General features: G+C 43.3%; 2 protein-coding genes across 13 annotated transcripts in view; one reads left to right on the forward strand and one right to left on the reverse strand.

Moving 5' to 3' along the window:
• The window catches only part of TPR (translocated promoter region, nuclear basket protein), a gene marked incomplete at its 5' end in the record, with an annotated part of 33305 nt that extends 32417 nt beyond the window's left edge, over positions 1-888 (reverse strand). For all 4 annotated transcript variants that reach the window (XM_083867742.1, XM_083867744.1, XM_083867743.1 and 1 more), the window contains one exon: positions 738-888. In XM_083867742.1, coding sequence (XP_083723868.1) covers positions 738-888 — 151 coding nt within the window. The remainder of the gene's footprint in view (positions 1-737) is intronic.
• Positions 889-1153: 265 nt separating this feature from the next.
• Positions 1154-17791, forward strand: ODR4 (odr-4 GPCR localization factor homolog). 9 transcript variants are annotated; one of them, XM_083867957.1, is made up of 16 exons: positions 1252-1287; positions 1360-1383; positions 1502-1525; positions 2660-2793; positions 2892-3026; positions 3415-3510; positions 4625-4731; positions 5459-5495; positions 5605-5745; positions 6328-6423; positions 6901-6966; positions 8248-8376; positions 9004-9094; positions 10056-10241; positions 15326-15418; positions 16118-17791. In XM_083867957.1, the coding sequence occupies exons 4-16, from the start codon at positions 2695-2697 to the stop codon at positions 16183-16185; spliced, it is 1344 nt and encodes a 447-aa protein (XP_083724083.1). In that variant the 5' UTR covers positions 1252-1287; positions 1360-1383; positions 1502-1525; positions 2660-2694; the 3' UTR covers positions 16186-17791. The 9 variants fall into 9 exon arrangements, with proteins under 9 accessions (XP_083724081.1, XP_083724080.1, XP_083724083.1 ...); XM_083867958.1 differs by lacking the exons at positions 1252-1287; positions 1360-1383 and adding an exon at positions 1396-1431 and having other exon boundaries at positions 1502-1549; XM_083867955.1 differs by lacking the exons at positions 1360-1383; positions 1502-1525 and having other exon boundaries at positions 1154-1254.
• Positions 17792-18000: the final 209 nt, after the last annotated feature.

The following is an 18000-nucleotide window of genomic DNA, read 5'->3' on the forward strand; positions in this document are numbered from 1 at the left end:
AGAACCAAAGCAGACTGAGGCACAGAGCTGTTTAGGTTGGAAGAGACACCGAAGATCAGAGTCCAACCAGTGACCAGCACTGCCAAGGCCATCACTGACCCATGTCCCCAATTCACATCCACATGGCTTTTAAATCACTCCGGGGTGAGGATTCCACCCCAGCTCTGGGCAGCTGTGCCAGGGCTGGACAACTCTTTCAGTAAAGAATTTTTTTTCCCAATATCTAACCTGAACCTTCCCTGATGCAACTTGAGGCCGTTCTCTCTCCTCCTGTCCCTGTTCCCTGGAGCAGAGCCCGACCCCCCTGGCTGTCCCCTCCTGTCAGGGAGTTGTGCAGAGCCACAAGGTCCCCCCTGAGCCTCCTTTTCTCCAGGCTGAGCCCCTTCCCCAGCTCCCTCAGCCTCTCCTCATCAGACCTGTGTGTATCAATGGTAGTTAAAAACCTGATGAAAAGCTTTTCTTTGAGTTCCCTTCAAACGCAGTTTTAACCTTGGACGTCCCTTAGCAAAAGAAAAAAACCAAAGACCAAAACAAGAGGGAAAAAAAAAAAAAAAACGGCTCCAGGAGCCAAAGCGAGAGACAAATACCGATCAGATCCCACTGCAGGCTCTTTCCCAGCCCCCTCTCGGCCTCACAGCCGCCAGAGCAGCCTCCGAGCGCCTCTGGAAGACAACACCGCGTTCCGTGCTGTGCCCGCGCAGCCTCCCCTCAGCACAGGGCCCGCCGCCCGCACTCACCACTGTCCACCTTGAAGCGCTCATGACGGGCCCGCAGCCCATCAATCTCGCCCTGCTGGTCGCCCAAGAAGCGCTCCAGCTTGCCCTGCACGGCGCGGGGCAGCTTGGCGAGCTCGGCCCGCTCCAGGAGCTGCTGCAGCACGGCCGCCATCGCTCCGGCACAGCGCCGCCCGCCGCCGGCCGCGCTTCCGCTTCCGGCACGGCAGCCCCGCCCGCCATCAGGAGTGTGGCGGAAGCGTCGAGCCGTTCCCACAGCCACCGCAGCCGGGATAGGAGACCACACGGCCTCGTCGGCATGACGGATACAGAGCTGTCTGTGCTTCTAAAGTGCCCCATGTGCTCGGGAGGTGCCCGGGAAGGGCGGCCACTTCCGCCACTCCCAGCATGGCGGGGCGGGGGAGCTTTGCACCCCCTCACGCGCCCTTTTCCCGCGCTCCGCTCGGCATTGGTGTGCGTCATCTTGCTGCGCCGTGGCGCTTATCGATGACGTTACAGGCCACCTCAGTTCTAGGCTGAGGTAGGGGCGGCTGCCGAAACTGGGGATGTGCAGGTGCTGAGCCCTGGGGGTGCGGGGGTGCTGAGCCCTGGGGATGCGGAGGTGCTGAGCCCTGGGGATGTGCAGGTGCTGATCCCTGGGGATGTGCAGGTGTTGAGCCCTGGGGATGCGGGGGTGCTGAGCCCTGGGGATGTGCAGGTGCTGAGCCCTGGCAGTCCAGAGGTGCTGATTCGGGGGGTCTGGAGATACTGAACCTGGGGTTGTGCAGGTGCTGAGCCCTGGGGATGCGGAGGTGCTGAGCCCTGCCTGTTCAGAGGTGCTGATTCGGGGGGTCTGGAGATGCTGAACCTGGGGTTGTGCAGGTGCTGAGCTCTGGGGATGTGCAGGTGCTGAGCTCTGGGGATACGCAGGTGCTGATGCCGGGGATGTGCAGGTGCTGAGCTCTGAGGTCTGGAGGTGCTGAGCCCAGCTGTGGGGGCATGAGTTGAGGTGTGTGAGCACCTTCCCTGTGGAGGTTCAGGATGCCCTTTGCTTCCTCACCTTGTGCTCTTGGGCTTCAGCTTTTTAATGCTTAATTCTTTGGGGGAGGTCTCCAGGCATGAAGAGGTTTTCAGACCAGCCCTGCAGGGAAGGGAGGGGACTCTGTGGCAGCCCCCGTGTCCTGGGTTCTGGGAGGGATCTGCAAAGGCAGCTCGTTGAAATGTCCACAGATGCTGTGCTTTGAGTGCTTGGGAACTGGAATGGAAGTGGTGTAGGGCATGCTCAAGGACACGTGTAAAATTTAGCAAGTCCCTGTGTGAATGGAACAGTGCCTCCTTTAGAAGTAGCATGCAGCAAAATACTGTTTCTTGAAGGCATTTCAAAATTCTCATCCTGGGTTCAGTTTCTGACCGTTCATGACAAGAAAGACATGGAGGGGCTGGAGCATATCCAGGGAAGGGGAAGGGGCCCCAGGAGAGGCTGAGGGAGCTGGGAAAGGGGCTCAGCCTGGAGAAAAGGAGGCTCAGGGAGGGCCTTCTGGCCCTGCACAACTCCCTGACAGGAGGGGGCAGCTGGGGGAGGTTGGGTTCTGCTTCCAGGGAACAGGGACAGGTGACAGGGAACAGCCTGTGGGAACAGCCTCAAGCTGTGCCAGTGGAGGTTCAGGTTTGACACTGGGCAAGTTTCTTCACTGAAGGGGCTGTCCAGCCCTGGCACAGCTGCTCAGGGCAGGGGTGGAGTCCCCGTCTCTGGAGGGATTTTGAAGCCATATGGATGTAGCATTTTGGGACATGGGTCAGTAGTGGCCTTGGGGGAATGGTTGGACTCAATGACCTTGCAGGGATTTTTCAATCAAACAGTTCTAAAGGAGCTTTTTGTGCGACTTGTTCTCCTGTACCCATTGCAGTGTATGGACCTTTCACTTTATGCATTGTGTGTTTTGTAGGTTGGAACTACAGCACCTCACTTAAACCTGGAGGCATGGGCAGAACTTACCTTGTTGAGGAAAGTATTGGGCAGTACCTGACAGAGCTCAGCACGAAGGTGAAGCCATATGTCACTGGGCTGTTGATAGGGCAGGTGAGTGTGGAATTGTCCTTCCATTCATTCCTGTGAATTGGGGAAACCCCTGTTCAGCAGCCTCAAGGTGTGTTTGCTTCTGTTGGTGTTTTGGCAAGTGTTCCCCACAACGGGACTACGTCATTCGGGCCGTGCGAACGCCTCCCAAGGAGCAGCAGCAGCAGGAGGAGAGTGTGGGCCCTCCCAGGCTGGCATCCCTGGATGAAGAGTGGATCACCACACATGCCAGTCAGGTGAGAACTCACCCTGGGAGGTGACAAAGGGGTAGGAGGAACAGGAGGGAAATAAGATGGACACAAAGGATCTCAGCACTTGTGTCATCTCAAGCCCTTTTCTCAAAGTGACAGAGCCTTCCTAACCACGCTGGGCACTGGTCTTTTAAACCAGAAATACCCTTACCGTTTTCAATTTTTTTGGTGAAAAAAAGCCTGATGTTACTGAATGGAAAACACTTGCATGATGTGTTCCTGCGTGGAGAGGGTCCTGTAAGTGAATACCAGCCTCCCTTAGTCCACTTCGGCTCTTGGTGCAAACTCATCTCACCAGTGGTTTTTGATATCTCAAGTTACATGGTTTCTAGATTGCCAAACCTATCATTAAATGGTCATTTTAATTTTCAAGGTGTCCAGAATGCTCCCGGGAGGGTTGCTGGTTCTTGGTGTGTTTATGATTGCAACTCCAGAGCTGGCAAAAGATGGTCAGAATGCTTTGCGCAAGGTGAGTGGGGTTCCTACTGGAAGAACAGCAACATATCTGGCGGTGTGTGTGAGGAATTTTCTGTCACTGACTTGGCTAAAATACAGCTGTTTTGTTGCTTTTTTTCATAAGCCTTGTGCTTTGATGTGTGGGTTTGAGACTGGAATGTCAGAAATCCCTGTCCTGTGGGATACTATTTGTTAACCTCCTGTTTGTTACTGCAATAGCAAGTCTGGATTTCTGTTTACTGTGTTTATCTGTATTTACTGAATGTGGACATCCTGTCTTAGGGAAAACATCCTCAAGGTTTATATTAAGCCTAATCCTTGTGGCACAGGTGCTAGTGATGTTAACATGTTAGCTTTTCTTGTCTGAATGAATCACTCAGTTTAGAGGTGTTTACAGTAGTGAAAGATCTATAATTCTGATTCCTTTAAGAGAAGTGTCTAGAATGTGTGCACTTCATTTAGGGGTGTGGGATTAAATTTAAAATATACTCAGAACTATCTAATAGACTGAAAATGCATTTTTGTTACAGTATTGGGGCATCTAGTGCCATATTTAGTTTCTGTTCTGAAAATGTATGTTCATTTTATCATTTTTCTAACATAATCTTGGTGAGTGATTTAAGCATGAGCAGGTTTGGCAGCCTGAGATCCAAGAGCCAATTTTGGCAGTTCAGTGTAGTTGCATCTCAGTTGTGCTTAATGAAACTGTAACTGGCTAAAAAAGGTGAGCTGTGTCCAGGTGATCAGTGATTGCTGAATTAAAAATCAGGAGGGATTTGTTTTTTATAATTAGTAGCTATTTTGCACAGCTTTCCTGACCCAGCTGATAGGCACAAAACTGTTATTTGTCTGTAAGAACAAAAGCCTACAGGTTGGACACATGAGTGTGTGCTGCTTGCTTTGGTTAATCAGGGAGCTAAATTAAGATTGCACAAGCCTCTTTCACTTTGGGGAAAAGTGCCTCTGAATCCCTGTTGAATATTCTTTTAATGTGACAGTTTGGTGTCCTGTACGCTGTGTTTCCTGCTTATACAGAATTTTGACTTAGCTTGGACTTAAAATTTTAATAGAATATTATTTTCCAGGAATTATGGTGCATATTTTTGCAATATATTTTTGGTCTTTAGCTCATCTTCTCAGTGGAAAAGTCCTTGAGTAGAAGAAGGCTCTGGAAACCTACTGAGGAGGAGGTCTCGGACAGAGCGGCACTTCAAATCTGTTCTGCTACAAAAAAGTATCCTTTATGAGTAAGATTTATTGGCTGAGGCTGATATCCCAACTTCTTTTATCCAGTTACTGCTGAATAAATAAGAATGAGGGAGGAGGAGGCTGTTTAAGTTCAGCTAGACACGTATAAGTTGAAATAATTAAGTTTTCTGATTAGCCATGGTTAAGACTATTGACCCTTCTGTCCTTGCAAAATTGCCATCATTTCTTACGAGGTCTGTCTGTGTGATGGCATCAAATTACACATTTCCCAGTCAGTCTTGGCTTGCATAAACTGAAAAAAAAAAAAAATCTAAATTACTGTTTGGCTTCTTGAATTGCTGTTAGCAGTGGTACTTGCATGGAACTGGGGGAGCAGCCAGCCTGTGGAATCAATACTAGAGCTGCAGCAGAATGCAGGAGCTGTTGGTAATGACATAATACAAGGAGAGAAAGCAAGGATTTTTCTCTGAAAGGAGAGAGGGATGGGACAAATTACAAATTGGTGCCTTTGTGCTTCTCCTGTCAATACATATTGATCTTGATTTGTTTGTAAGAGATGGCATAGCATCACTGTGGTAGTTGGAGATTACAGGCAAATGTTTTCCCACTTTTTTACACTGATGAAAGGTGAGAACTTGCTCCAGAGCATAAATTAGCTCAACAAGGAAGATTAGTAGAGAACAAAGTGAATTGTGAATTGTGCGTTGTTGTTCCCTTGCTTTTCACTGGATCTTTTTCTTTAAGTAGCACAGAGTAGTTTGCCGAACCTATGATGTGCAGGACCCAAAGGTGAGCTCCTCCTGCTGTGCCACACACAGCTTGGAATGCTCAACCCCAAAAAAAGCCTCAATGCAGTGCTTTGGATAGATGGTTTATGGCTTCTCTTCTCTGCTTTCAGAGTTCAGCTAAACCAGCAGACTGGAAATACCAGAGTGCTCTGACTGCTTCCTGGGTAGCTTTGGGCTGCACAGTAAATGTGAACATCCACATTCCACTCCTTGCTACTTCCCCCAACCACGACCTGGAGAAGAATACCAAGGTACTAACTCACTGCCTACACCAGTTCCTACACACCACTAACCACACTCATTTCTCTGGTGAAGATTAAATAAGAGAGGATGAGTTGAACAGTGCAGGAGAGGAGTACAGCCAATCAGCGGAGAATGTTTAGCAATCATTCCTCTTTAAAATGTAACTCTTCTGCTATGCTCAGTGAGAAGTTTCCTTTGTTCAAAATTAGGTAGTAATTGTCATGAGTATCTCAGTTAACCTCTCTGGTGCCTCACCTGGTGAAAGGTTACACCCAATTTGTGCAGGGTTTTTGGGCTGCTTTTGCTATGAGTTGACTTTCAGTGGGCTGCAACCCTCTACAACCCCCAAATCCCTGGGGTGCCACTTCAGTATTTTGCAATGCTTGTTTCTTAATTTGTTCTGAACATGATACATTTAAGGTTTATCTTTGGAAAAGCATAGGTTTTTCAGAGACTTTAAAACTCTCTGAGTACCTATTAAAACACATACTTCTATAAGTTTCAGCATGGTACTGTCCAACCCTTCAGGGAAATTCTTTTCTCTTTCTTGTGATTTTCTTTTTGTTTGTTTGTTTTCACTTATTTTAAAGAATGGGTTAAACCGATGGTCAAAACAGATAGAAGACAGTGTTTTTCTGATCAATGGCCAAGTTAAAGATGAGGATACAGAACTGCTGGAAGGGCAGGTGAGTACCAGACAAGGGGGAATTGAGCTCTAATAGATGAATAGTTGGAACCTCTGTGTGACAAAGCATTGACTGAGACATCTCCTGTGCAGTATTTGTTGACCTGATTGGCTGTTCCAGGTAACCAATACACGGGACTGCCCTTGTTCTCAGTCAGCTCCATTCCTGCAGATTGCCTCTCTCTCCTCGGGCAGTGTGAATGCAGTAATTATGTGTGAAGTGACAAATGTTTCTATTACAGAGTGAGGTGTGAATGTGGGTGATGACATTTCAAAGACCTACCTCTGTAACCTCCTTCGCTGGTGCATTCATCTCTCCTTTTAGTTTTGTAGTTCTATTCTCCTGGTTGGTTTCTAAGGGCTATTTTTTCTCTCTCAAAAGCTATAAACTAGGGCACACTCTATGCCATAGTGAAGAGACTGCTTCAGGGACTTTTTTTTTCCTGTTTCATGACACAAAGAATTTTTTTCCCCTCAGAAAAAGTTCAGAGGAAATACTCAACCCAGCACTCACTTTTCTGATGTCAAGGTTCTGACACAGCTGGTAAGTTTTTAAGCTGGATTTCAAAGTATAAACTTGCCATTAAATGATAAAATAGAGCAAAAAATAAAATAACAAGGTTCTGAATTATTGCCCAGAAATCTTGCTCACTTATTCCTAAGACTTTTTTTTCCCACCTGGATATTGAACGTGAAACTGATCGTCAACAGATCTGCATATTTTGTGCCTTTAAAAGTTCTTGTGGTGCGATAACCATGTTGTCCATGAATTGCCTAGTAAAGCTGAAAGACAGGAAAACAGGTTATGGAAAAGAAGTCCTGTGACTAATTCCTTTGGTAGTAGGATACCTGTAGGTACCTGTGTACATTGATTTCAAGTGACTTTGCATCTGAAGTTCAGAGTCACCCCCACACTTCAATCCCCAGCTTGCCCTGGCTAGCTAGGACATTCACTTGGATGCTTTTGTCAGAAGCTCAGCTGCCGGCTCTGGATTAAGGCACAGATCCCGTGAGCTGAATCATCATCTGGAACTGCTGGATCCATGTCAGCAGTTTCCTCCCTACCAGAGCTGTGAAAAACTGTGAATTTGGTGCCCGAGTCTAGGGCCTGAAGTCCAGATGTGTCCAGGCATTGTTTCGTAGCCTTCTATGTTTTGTCAGGTGGCTCCTGGATTCTCAAAGTTATGTTCAGCAAAACTAGAAGTGTTTCCAATGCCATTTTAGACTCTATGAGTATCTCAGCTTCTTTTGTTGTTACCATCTATTGTATTGAGGTTAGTTGCTGTAGGGAGAGAAAAACTTTTTTGGCGGAAGTGGTTTGTGCAGTTGGTGTGGAAGTTGTGCATCCCAGTGTTTCCAGGTGTTGTCCTGGAGTGCTTCATGCTCACACTCATTGTTGTGGTATTTAGGGAGAGCATTTCTAGGCAACGGTTTGATGCAGCTCTCAGTGTGACCACGTGTATAATTTGGTACTGACTGATGGGATGACTCCCAGCACACCCTGGGTTACACTGATTATACCAAACATGAAAACTTCATTGTTTAAAAAGAAGTCTATAAAAGACTTACCAGTTGCAATCCTGTTATTTGCTACAAGCCTGGAAAGTTTTAAAATCTCACAGACACAAGTGTTTGAAACATCTGGAGACATAAACGTATTTTCTGTAATAGAAAAGAGATTTTCAATCTGACCTAACCAAATGAATAACTAAAATAAAATTAGTTATATATGTTGAAGGAAACAGTTTGTACGTGAACACCTGCTGTTGGTTTGTTGGTTGTGCTGCAAGTTCCTGGGATCAAGGTGGATGTGTTTGCTCCTCAGGGCCAGGCTGGCAGCGCCAGGTCCACGGCCACGGTGCAGGTGTGCAGCGGCTCCATAAACCTGCGCGGAGCTGTGAAGTGCAGGGCCTACATCCATGGCAACAAGCCCAAGGTCAAAGAAGCCATTCAGGTACTGAGCAGGGTCTTAGTCCACCAGAAACGCTCTTCTGAAATACATGGGACTTGGCAGAATGATCTAAGCTGGATTATTTTAGAAACCATCCATGTGGAATTAGTTAGTTTTTGTCTTCTAGGGGATACGTGTGCTGTGGGTAAGGCTGGGCTCTGAGGAGTCTTTGCACAAATTGTCAAAGGGATTAGGCTTTGAAGAATTCTCTTTAAAAAAAGTTTCAGACTATATTTTTATATTTGTAGAGGTAAAATTCAGATTTACTTGCTCAGTAATTTATTTTTTTTCCTCACTGAGTCAATGCCTCATGATTATTTTTGTTTGGTTTTACTGATAGATATCTAGAAGTTGTCAGTTCTTATCCTAACAATCCTAAAACTTTCTTCAGCTTTTCATTTTTGTTTTGTGGTTTTCCTTCTTGATACCAATTTTTTTTTAATGTTAGCTTATCTTTATTAATAAATTATTATTTATTAGTTTGAAAATTCATATTAGTTTTTATTTTCTGGGAAAAAACTATTCTTTCATCATGGGTTTAACAAGTATGGCGCTTCTTTGGTTATTTCTTCCTGGGTAAAAGCTTTGCAAGTATTTGATATTCCTGATGATTTCACTGTGTCCTTGCAGGCTTTGAAAAGAGACATAATAAACACATTGAGTGATCGGTGTGAAATACTGTTTGAAGATCTGATTTTAAATGAAGGACCTCAGAAAAAAAGTAAGAAATAATAATAAAAAAATCCACCGGCTTATATTTGCAGTGAATTTCGTTGGTTGTAGAAAATTCTGTGTATAGTGAAGTTCCAGTATGGTTAGAGCAGCATAAAAAGTAAAAGGTATAATTGCTGCTTATCAGCTTTGACTTTTTTGTAAATTTAGAATTTTTTTATCAAGTTTGTGTCCTTTGGCATCACAGCTTTGTTTGTGTTCAGTTCCTGTGACCACAAAATGCAGTCCCAGCTTGTTCCTCACTCATCAGAAATTTTTTGATTTTTAAAACTTCTATAGTTGAAATTCTTGTCTCTGAAGTTCCAACTGTACCTTCCACACTTTAAATTTTTATTTCTATTTTTATTTTTTAAATCCATGTGTGGTGTTCCTATTAATATTAAAGTGTGCTAAAACTTGGTAGAGTTTGAGCTCAAGTCTGAGCTCATGCCGGAACTCTTTAAACACCTTTCGGTCAGTGCAGTGGTGTCGTTGTCTTGTGTTTAAACCAAAAAGGAGTTAATTGAGAAATCAGTGGGAATATCTTGGGCAGGGAGGTTGCCCGTAGTTCTGAGTCCCCTCTCTAGGTGGCACCCGAACCTTGTGGCTCAGTGTGACACCTCTGCAATCCTCTGTGCTGGTGAAATCCTGCTCCTCGGAGAGCTCTTACCCACAGGCTCTCCCAGAGCCCTCTTGCAAGTCATTCCAAAGAGGATAAAAGCTCTGCTTTGCGTTTTATGGTGTGTTTTGGAGCTGCCACGGGTATTTCTGCAGAGACTAATAAGGAAAGGACATAAATCTATGTAATAGCGTCCAACTAAACCAGGCATGTCTGAAAGCAGGGTTTCTACACAGAGACCTTGAGCTCTTCTTTTGCAATGACTTTATCTTCTGCTCAGAGATTATGGAGGAATCTTATCATAACTGTCAAGGCTTTTATTGAGATGGTATTTCTCCCTCTTTCCTTTTAGATTTTGGGAGGGAATATCATGTCTTGCCTCAGAGACTGTTTGTCCCAGTTGCTGGATCCAGTGTGATGCTCAGTGATTATAAGTTTGGTGATGAGGCTGCTGGAGAAATCCAGGAACGTTTTGTGGAGATGTTGGATCAGCCTGTGCAAGCTGAAGATATGCACATTGCTGAGGACATTAGCACAGGTAAATATCTGAGAAGCAGGGCAGGCTGGGTCAGGGGCCGGGAAAATGCTGACTAATTCCATAGGCCAGTTTTATCCACATATGGATATGCCGAAAGTCAACCTACTTCATATGCGACTCTAGGGATTTAGAACAATTCATTACAGCTTAAATATATTGTGGAAAATGGTCAAGTTTCTTACAGTTTGTGTTTCTTGGAACAGACTTCTCTTTCTCCTCTCAAATATTTTGTTTTTTCAGTGCAGCCATGGCTGCAGCCCATGAGCTGCTGTAGAAACATGAAGAGATGGTTAACCAAGGTTTGCATGTGCCACTCTGCCCATGAATTAGAGGGGATCCATTTTTGACAAATAAACTCTTTAAAAACACCCTATAAAGCTTTATTTTTTTCATGAATATACATATATTTACACTTTCAATAGTTCATTTTTTTAGTGCTAAAGTTGTTTTGAGACAAATTAGAGTAAGTCGAGTGATTAGTCAAATTACTGTTTTTCCATTACAGAATTAAAAACACTTTAGAAATTCTTCTAGCAAAACATTCATCTAGTCTAATGTGTCTTTCAGGAAGTCTTGATGCTAAACCTGATGTTTTAAAAAATGCCACATACCAAGTGTGGTGCCCAAACCTGAAGATTTGTGGTTCAACCGTAATGGAAACAAAATTGAGAGCACTTTTCCTTTTCTACTGAATGTCTTACAAGTTTATGGTCTGATTATGAGACTGCTATATTCCCTGTAATACAGATATTTTGACATAATCTAGTTACTAGATTCATCTTTCTGAGTATTTCTGGTCTGTATCATTCCATGTTGGGTTTTTTCCCTTGCAATGTTGATTTCAATGCAGAATTCAAATATGACATTGAAATGCACCTAATAACATTTCCTGTGGTCTTATGGAAGAAATTTTACTCCCCTTTTTTCCCACATCAATGTGCATTTGAGCTGCAAGTTCCAGTTTTACAATTTCAATAAATAAAAAAATCCAAGACTACTTCTCACTTAAGAACTATGGACACTTTTTGACGTTGGTATTTAGGGACAAAAACTGGGCCATGTGCCCGTGCCTTGCTCTGCAGGGTGAACTGTGAATATTGATATTCTCCTTGATTTACATGTTAATTCAGAGGGGGTTTTGAGTTTCCTAATTTCAGAGCTAAACATAAATTCTTGTCTTTCTAAATGAATCAGCTCCCCCCAGGCTTTAACTAGAGCTGTTAGCTGTGAACTGACTCATCCTTTTGAGGAGTAAGAGGTGTACAGGAACCTCAAGGAAAACAGGAAAGCCAATAAAAATCCCTCTGGCATTATTAGAGTAACTTTAATACTCTTAAAACTAATTACTACTGAGCTTTAAGGAATCAGTGTAGCTTAGAGAAGCAGATGAGTATTGTCGTAGCAGTGGAGAGAGGTGTGGGAGGAGAGAGGTGATGATTCAGTTCAGCTTTATTGCTTATGTAAGGCTGTGTGAGCTGCAGGTAGGAAGGAAACACCTTTCCACTCACAGCAGGGCATCCCAAAGATTAATGCCAACAATAGGTGTGAAGTGATGGCCACAAAAAGAACTTGGGTGTTCTTGTACTGTGCTGCTTGTAGAGTTAACTGGGGGAATTTATATTCCTTCTCTTTTAAAGAAAAGCAAAGTAAAGTAGGTGTGTATTTTCTTTAAAAAAACCCCAAACCCACAAATTAAAGTAAGTGCACAGAAGAGGAGAGGAAAGGACATGTCAAGGGGATTTTGGGAAAGCCTGGCCTTGTCCTGGTGCCCACCATAAAGTTTGTCCATGGAATGGGTTCTGTTAATAGCAGTGATAGCAATAATGCTGTCAGTACTGTTCATACATGTCAGCACTGTTCATTCTGATAAATAATGTTGAGGCATCAGTCACCTGTGGTTTATTAAAATCACAAGTTATTCATACACTTTTATCACACCAGGAAGGTCATTTTAGAAAGAGTCCTGTTAAATGCATACAAAGTGTTCTGCATTTAAGAAAAAAACCCCCCAAAAAAACAAAACCCCAAACAAACCCACACAAAAAAACCACCCCAAACCCCCATTAATTGTTTGATTTCATTTTTATTGTTGCTTAGGTATGAAATTTCTAAGTATTGCTGTGAACATTTTTTTGTCTTATAATCAGAGTTCATGGTTTCTCTTGTGCAAAGGCTTTTCCAGTGCATCATTTTGGCTTGGGAAGCATGTCTTGTGTCTCTCAGCTCAGCTCTGACTTTGTTAATAATAGTCAATATTCATAGTAGTCATAATTGGTTTGTAGGGAATTGTGTCATCAGCCTTTCTGTTTGTGTCACAGTTCTTGTGGTCTGAGGCACCTACCCCGAATTAACTGGAAATGCTGTTCATACTGATGTTCTGGGGAAAGTGTGCTGATAAAAAGAATTCTCTAAAATTCAAGAACATGAGCAGGATTTTGAAATAAATTGGGGTTTTGTTGTTCTTTAAAATATGCACTTTAGCAGAAGAGGATCTAATCAGTATAGGAAAAAGGTTAATTTTTTAAGCAGCTTTTAGTCAAAACATGAATTTTTGAGGTCAGTTTTATGTGTTTACTGGACTTGGGCTCTCCTGCTGTGTCTTCTGCAGTTTTAGTCTCTTGACTCCTTGTACAGCTCTCCAGTGGGGACTCCACTGGGTTGTGCTTTAAAATTGCTGTGTGGAAAATAGAAAGTAAACCCTGAGCTATTTATGAATGAAAGCTTTAAATAGCTCTAACACTGTAATTTCAAGGTATTTAGTGCTCTAATACAGGCAACTGAAAGCTCTGCATTTCTGATTGGCTTTACTAAATCCCTGCTCCTCTGTGGTGCAGGGGGTGGGCTGTTAAGTACCCTGAGTGGATAGACAGAAATAAGACTTCAGCAGTGGTAATCCCTTCCCCATCTTGGTTAGGAAACTGAAGAATTAAGGATATATCTAGTTGGTACTAGAAAACATCTGCTTATGAAAACTCTTTGGTGTGATTTTGCTGCTCCACATGCAAGTCTTTCAGAATGTGACAGCATAAAGACCTGTGGTAACTAAATAGCTCAAGGGTGTTTTTTTTTTTTCTTTCTCCCTTTGTCTTTTTATTTTTTCCCCTCTGAACAGGTGAGGAATGTGCAGCTGCCTTGATGTGCAGCTTCCAAAGGTCCCCTCAGCACAGGGAGGTACAAAGAAACCTGAATTTAGAGGGCACAGAGCATCCTACTTGCTCATCAGATATACAGCAGAAAGGAACCTGCTGGAGGTAGCCTGCAGAGATGGCCCAAAAAATGCAGTCAGATTATCCCAAAGTGGGATGTTGTATGGAATTCAAAACTCTGGACAGAAGTTCTCTTACTGTGCTAGTTAAGATACTTACTGAAAACCTATATTGCAACAATTAATTAATAACTCCTCTACTCTAGCTGAAGACTTCTGCTCATATTTTAGGCAGATGAGGGAGTGTTTTTCTTGGCACAAAGAAAATAATGATCCAGCCATGGCCTCATTGAGGACCAGTGGGATTTAGGGATATTTGATAATTTCTCTTCAAGCAACACACTTTGCACTGAAATACTGTTATCTTGATTTTACATGTATGTGCTGCTTGCAGAGAGATCTCCAAGCAATGTCTGTATATCTGTTTATCTCACTGTCCTGCTGAGTTTCATATCAGACAGTTAGTGATTTCTCTGCTGCAGTACATCCTGTACCAGTGCAGTGGGTTTAGGGATAAAAAATCCTAAAGACAGGTTTTAAAATCCTAGTTTGGGTGGTTTTGTGTAACAGGTCTTGTGCAAGTTTGACTTAAGGAGATTTGAAGACAATTATCCACATGACTCAACAGAAACAGCCATTCTGATCACGTCTAGATTATCCATTTCCACCATAGCTAATGACAGAGAAAGTACTTCATGAATCATTTGCATATGAATCACACAAAGGATGTGCCTTATTACTCAAGCATGTAATTTGTGATTTATTGCCAATGGACAACCCCTCTGTGGAAATTGAGATCTTTTTTTATTCAGATCAGTGTCCCATGGCCTTCTAAACCCTGATATCTGGTACTGCTGGGGGTTTCCTTGTCTCCTGAACAGTCTGTTAGGCTCCTTCTCTTTTCTGAGCCTGCCTGTCCCATTCTTCCCAGACACATCCAGCTCTCACTGCCATGACACTTTGTCTTACCCTTTGCTTGTGCGGAAGGTGCCTATGGCTGTAGATTCTGAATTTGTAATCCAAACTTTTGGGAAGTCTTAGCAAACGCCTGGAAACAGGAATGCTGCAAATGTTGACTCACCACCATCAAGCAGCTTTGTCACTGAGGGCTGTATGGTGTATTTCATGCTGCCTCTATGTGGCTTAGAGATGTTGGGCTGAAGGACTGGAGATTAATCCCCTTCTTTCTCTCCTGCCCCTCTAACAAGCTGGACATAGCCAAGGGATTAGCCAGCCCTTCACTTTGCAAAGGAAATAGATGCAGGTTTGAGTCCCATCCGCCTGTGGAAATAGACTCAAGCTCTCTCACATCCTGGCTGGGCAGACTAAGGATTTAGTAATTCTTCCAAAGAGGAATGAGTCCTCCATGCCTGCTGTGAAAGGGTATTTTTAGGGGATCTTCAGAAAGAAACTCCTGTGGTTGGAAAAAATGCATCTCTGGCTGTTGGGTAGGGAAGTGCTGCCAGGCTCATCCCCTCCTGGCAGTGGGATTTGCATGTATCCTGAACTCAGGACAGATGGCTCTGAAGGGAACCTTTGATCTTGGAAGGTGCTTAATGGTACATGTTGGTGGTTCCCTCTCCTGTAGTCAAATTCTCCCCAGGCGAGGGTTGGGAATGTTACTCTGGAAGCCGGGTGTGGAAAATGAGTTTTGGAAGAGGAATTCCTCCTGAAATGTGTTTTGTCTCTTTACCCTTCCAGCCATACAGCATAGTGTAGCACTGTGCTATTGGTGTTGTACCACTTCTACTGAAATCAACTAGTTTTTTCCTACCATAAATACACTTTATAAAGTTGACGTGAAGTTCTTGGCCTTTTGCATTAATTCACTGTAAAATACAACTGTTAACTTCTCCCTTCTTCTCTTATCTCCATGCAGTTGATATTTGCCCAGTGACTGACAGCCCCAGTGACACACAACAGGTACAGCTGACAAAAGCAACGTTGCTGTTGAAGCTCCAACAAAATATGGGTATGTTCCTTCCCAGATTTTTGCAATGGCACCCCAGAACCTGCAGTGGGCCCTTTCAGGACTGTTAGCTCCCACAGCATCCTAATTGTCAGCTCAGGAGTTAGGAAACACCAGCCACAGAACTCTCCTTTCCATTACAACTTCTCCATGGTGCTGCCTCATCCAGCTCTCAGAGATCTGTCTGCACTTAGTACAGCTCTCTTAGCTGTGAGTCTGCTTGTCCTGAAATAGTTGCACTTTAGTCAACAAAGCAGTTATTTCAGGTTTCTATTAATTATTAGAAATAGAATATAGTAACTGGAAGATTAAATAGGAGCAATAAATATGTGTTTGCTTTGAATGTGAAAATGTTTTCCCTTACATCATTACTGGGGTGTTTTGGGGTTTTCTGTGTGTCACCTCAGTTGCATCAGTAATGACAATGCCAATAAAAGTTTTTTGGGGTTGCTCTTTTTGTTTCTTCATGTGCTTCTTCTCCCTGATTCACTCTCCCCTCCCTGCCTTCTGCTGCTTGTGCTGCCTTTCCCTCACTGCCTGTTTTCTCTGGATTTAGGGCTGCTTGTGTTCCCCTTTCTTCACTGCCTGTTCTCTCTGGATTTAGGGCTGGTTGTGCTGCCCTCCTCTCACTGCCTGTTCTCTCTGGATTTAGGGCTGGTTGTGCTGCCCTCCTCTCACTGCCTGTTCTCTCTCTGGATTTAGGGCTGGTCGTGGCAGCTGCTGTTGCAGTCCTGGCATCTATTTTCTCCTTCAACTACTTCAGTGATTGATCTCCAGTGATTAAACTCCAGCCACCACAGCTCCTGGGAAGTGCTGGCCGCTCACAAGATGCAAATAGCTGGGGTTAATCTATGAGTAGTTAAGAATTGTTGCCTAAATCTCACCAGGTAGATGTGCAATGTAAACTGTAATGGTAGGTTCAGTTACCTTGTTCCATCATACACTTCCTAGATCACGTAGAATTATGCATTTACAAATTCAAGTAGAGGGTGAATCAGGTTTGCAAGAAACTAACCCTGTCACTCTGTATAATTGAGTGATATTATTTTCTGGAGAAGTCCCTTAAACAAATATAGAACCTTCATTTTCTTCCTTCTGGCTCCTTTAATGTAAAATGCTGCTCCTGGTGTTTCTCAGGGTATTGCTAAAACCTGCATAATGACCTGGTATGACAATTCCTGCTTTAAGGGTTCCTTTGCTAAGAGAAATCTTATTTTATTACAGTTAATTGGGGGTAAATTAGTTTTAGGGAAATCAGCATTTCACCATATGTATTGTTTTAGATAATACTGGCTAAGTAGCATAAAATGCATATGAATAGTTTCTAAAAGTTTCAAGACTAGACCAAGGCAGCCTGTAAATAGCTCGGTTCAAGACAGAACTCAGAAGCCAGTGAAATGCATGGCATTGCTGAACTGTATATATACTGCTGCCTTTGACTCAGTGCCTCCTGATGAGGTTTCTCTATCCAGCCCCAATACAATCATTGATGTCTTGGAATTTTACCTATTTCAACAACAGTTACAGGCCTTGTGGGTTATCTTGTAGATACAGGCAAGTTATCAAAATTATTGCTAATCAGGACTTTTAGATTATAAACAGAGAGATTTTCCCATTATGAGAGATTCTCCTGGGGATGTTGGCCAGTTCTATGTTTACTTGACATGAGGAAGGTGGAAGGAGGAAATGAATTCTAGTAAGGCTAATAAAGATAATTTGTATATGAAATCTGATGTTTACTTGGACCTGAACTACAACAGAAAAGAATTAAAGGCATTTTAATACCAATGCAAATTCCTATTTTTGTTTGTAGGCAGTGGAACACAAAGAAAAAATAATAAACCCTTTGATTCTAAAGCATAATCAAGTATGTACTGAGATACCTTTATTAAAGTCAACTCTGAGAAAGGTGTCTTGGTTACTGTTGCCTCACCTGTGTACTTTGTTTTTACATGCTTGGAAAAAAGAGCTGCTTTTAGTACTGTAAGTATATTTTGAAAGACAGTGTTGACCTTCTGTGCTCAGCATTGCTCAAGTGGGGCCTCCTGGAGGAAGATGGTGAGTGTTGTAATGGAGCCACTGGGTTCAGCTGCTGTGGGTTCTATAATTGCTTTTTATTCTGTGCCAGTGAGTGGGATCAATAGGCAGGAATCAGGAGGTAGGATGACGTCTGGGGAGGCTGAGGGTTATCCAGAAAATGGGAGTAATTTTGTAACATGCTTCAGAATAGGGTTGGTTTAAAAATTGCTCTGCTACAGTCTCCGTTAGAAGGAGGAATAGAGGTGTAATTAGAAGAAAGGTGCTGTCTTTTGTCTCTCCTTTTTTTTTTTTTTTTTTTTTTTTTAAGAAGAATAAGGTGTGCTTTTGAAGGTAAAATACAAAATTATTATTCTTTAGTTGCCTGTAACACAAAACAGCCACAGGAATGAAGTGCTGCATCTCTGACACCAGAGAAGAAAATTGTCCTGAAACACTCTTCCTTAAAGTTTTTCTTGTTTAATACTTGTGGTGCCAAAAATAGAGCTTGTTGAGACGTATTATACCAGGGGAATCCCCTTGCAAAGAACTCTTCCTCTTTTTTCCTC

Source organism: Zosterops lateralis, assembly GCF_965231275.1.
Source record: "Zosterops lateralis genome assembly, chromosome: 9".
Lineage (NCBI taxonomy): Eukaryota > Metazoa > Chordata > Aves > Passeriformes > Zosteropidae > Zosterops > Zosterops lateralis.

Bases quoted from the DNA above. Each gene is read 5' to 3' on its own strand.
- ODR4 (XM_083867955.1), top strand. From the start codon at position 2,695: ATGGGCAGAACTTACCTTGTTGAGGAAAGTATTGGGCAGTACCTGACA. The intron at 3,511-4,624 runs GTGAGTGGGGTT...TTTGGTCTTTAG, and splicing joins GTCAGAATGCTTTGCGCAAG to CTCATCTTCTCAGTGGAAAA. The intron at 15,419-16,117 runs GTATGTTCCTTC...CTCTGGATTTAG, and splicing joins GAAGCTCCAACAAAATATGG to GGCTGGTCGTGGCAGCTGCT.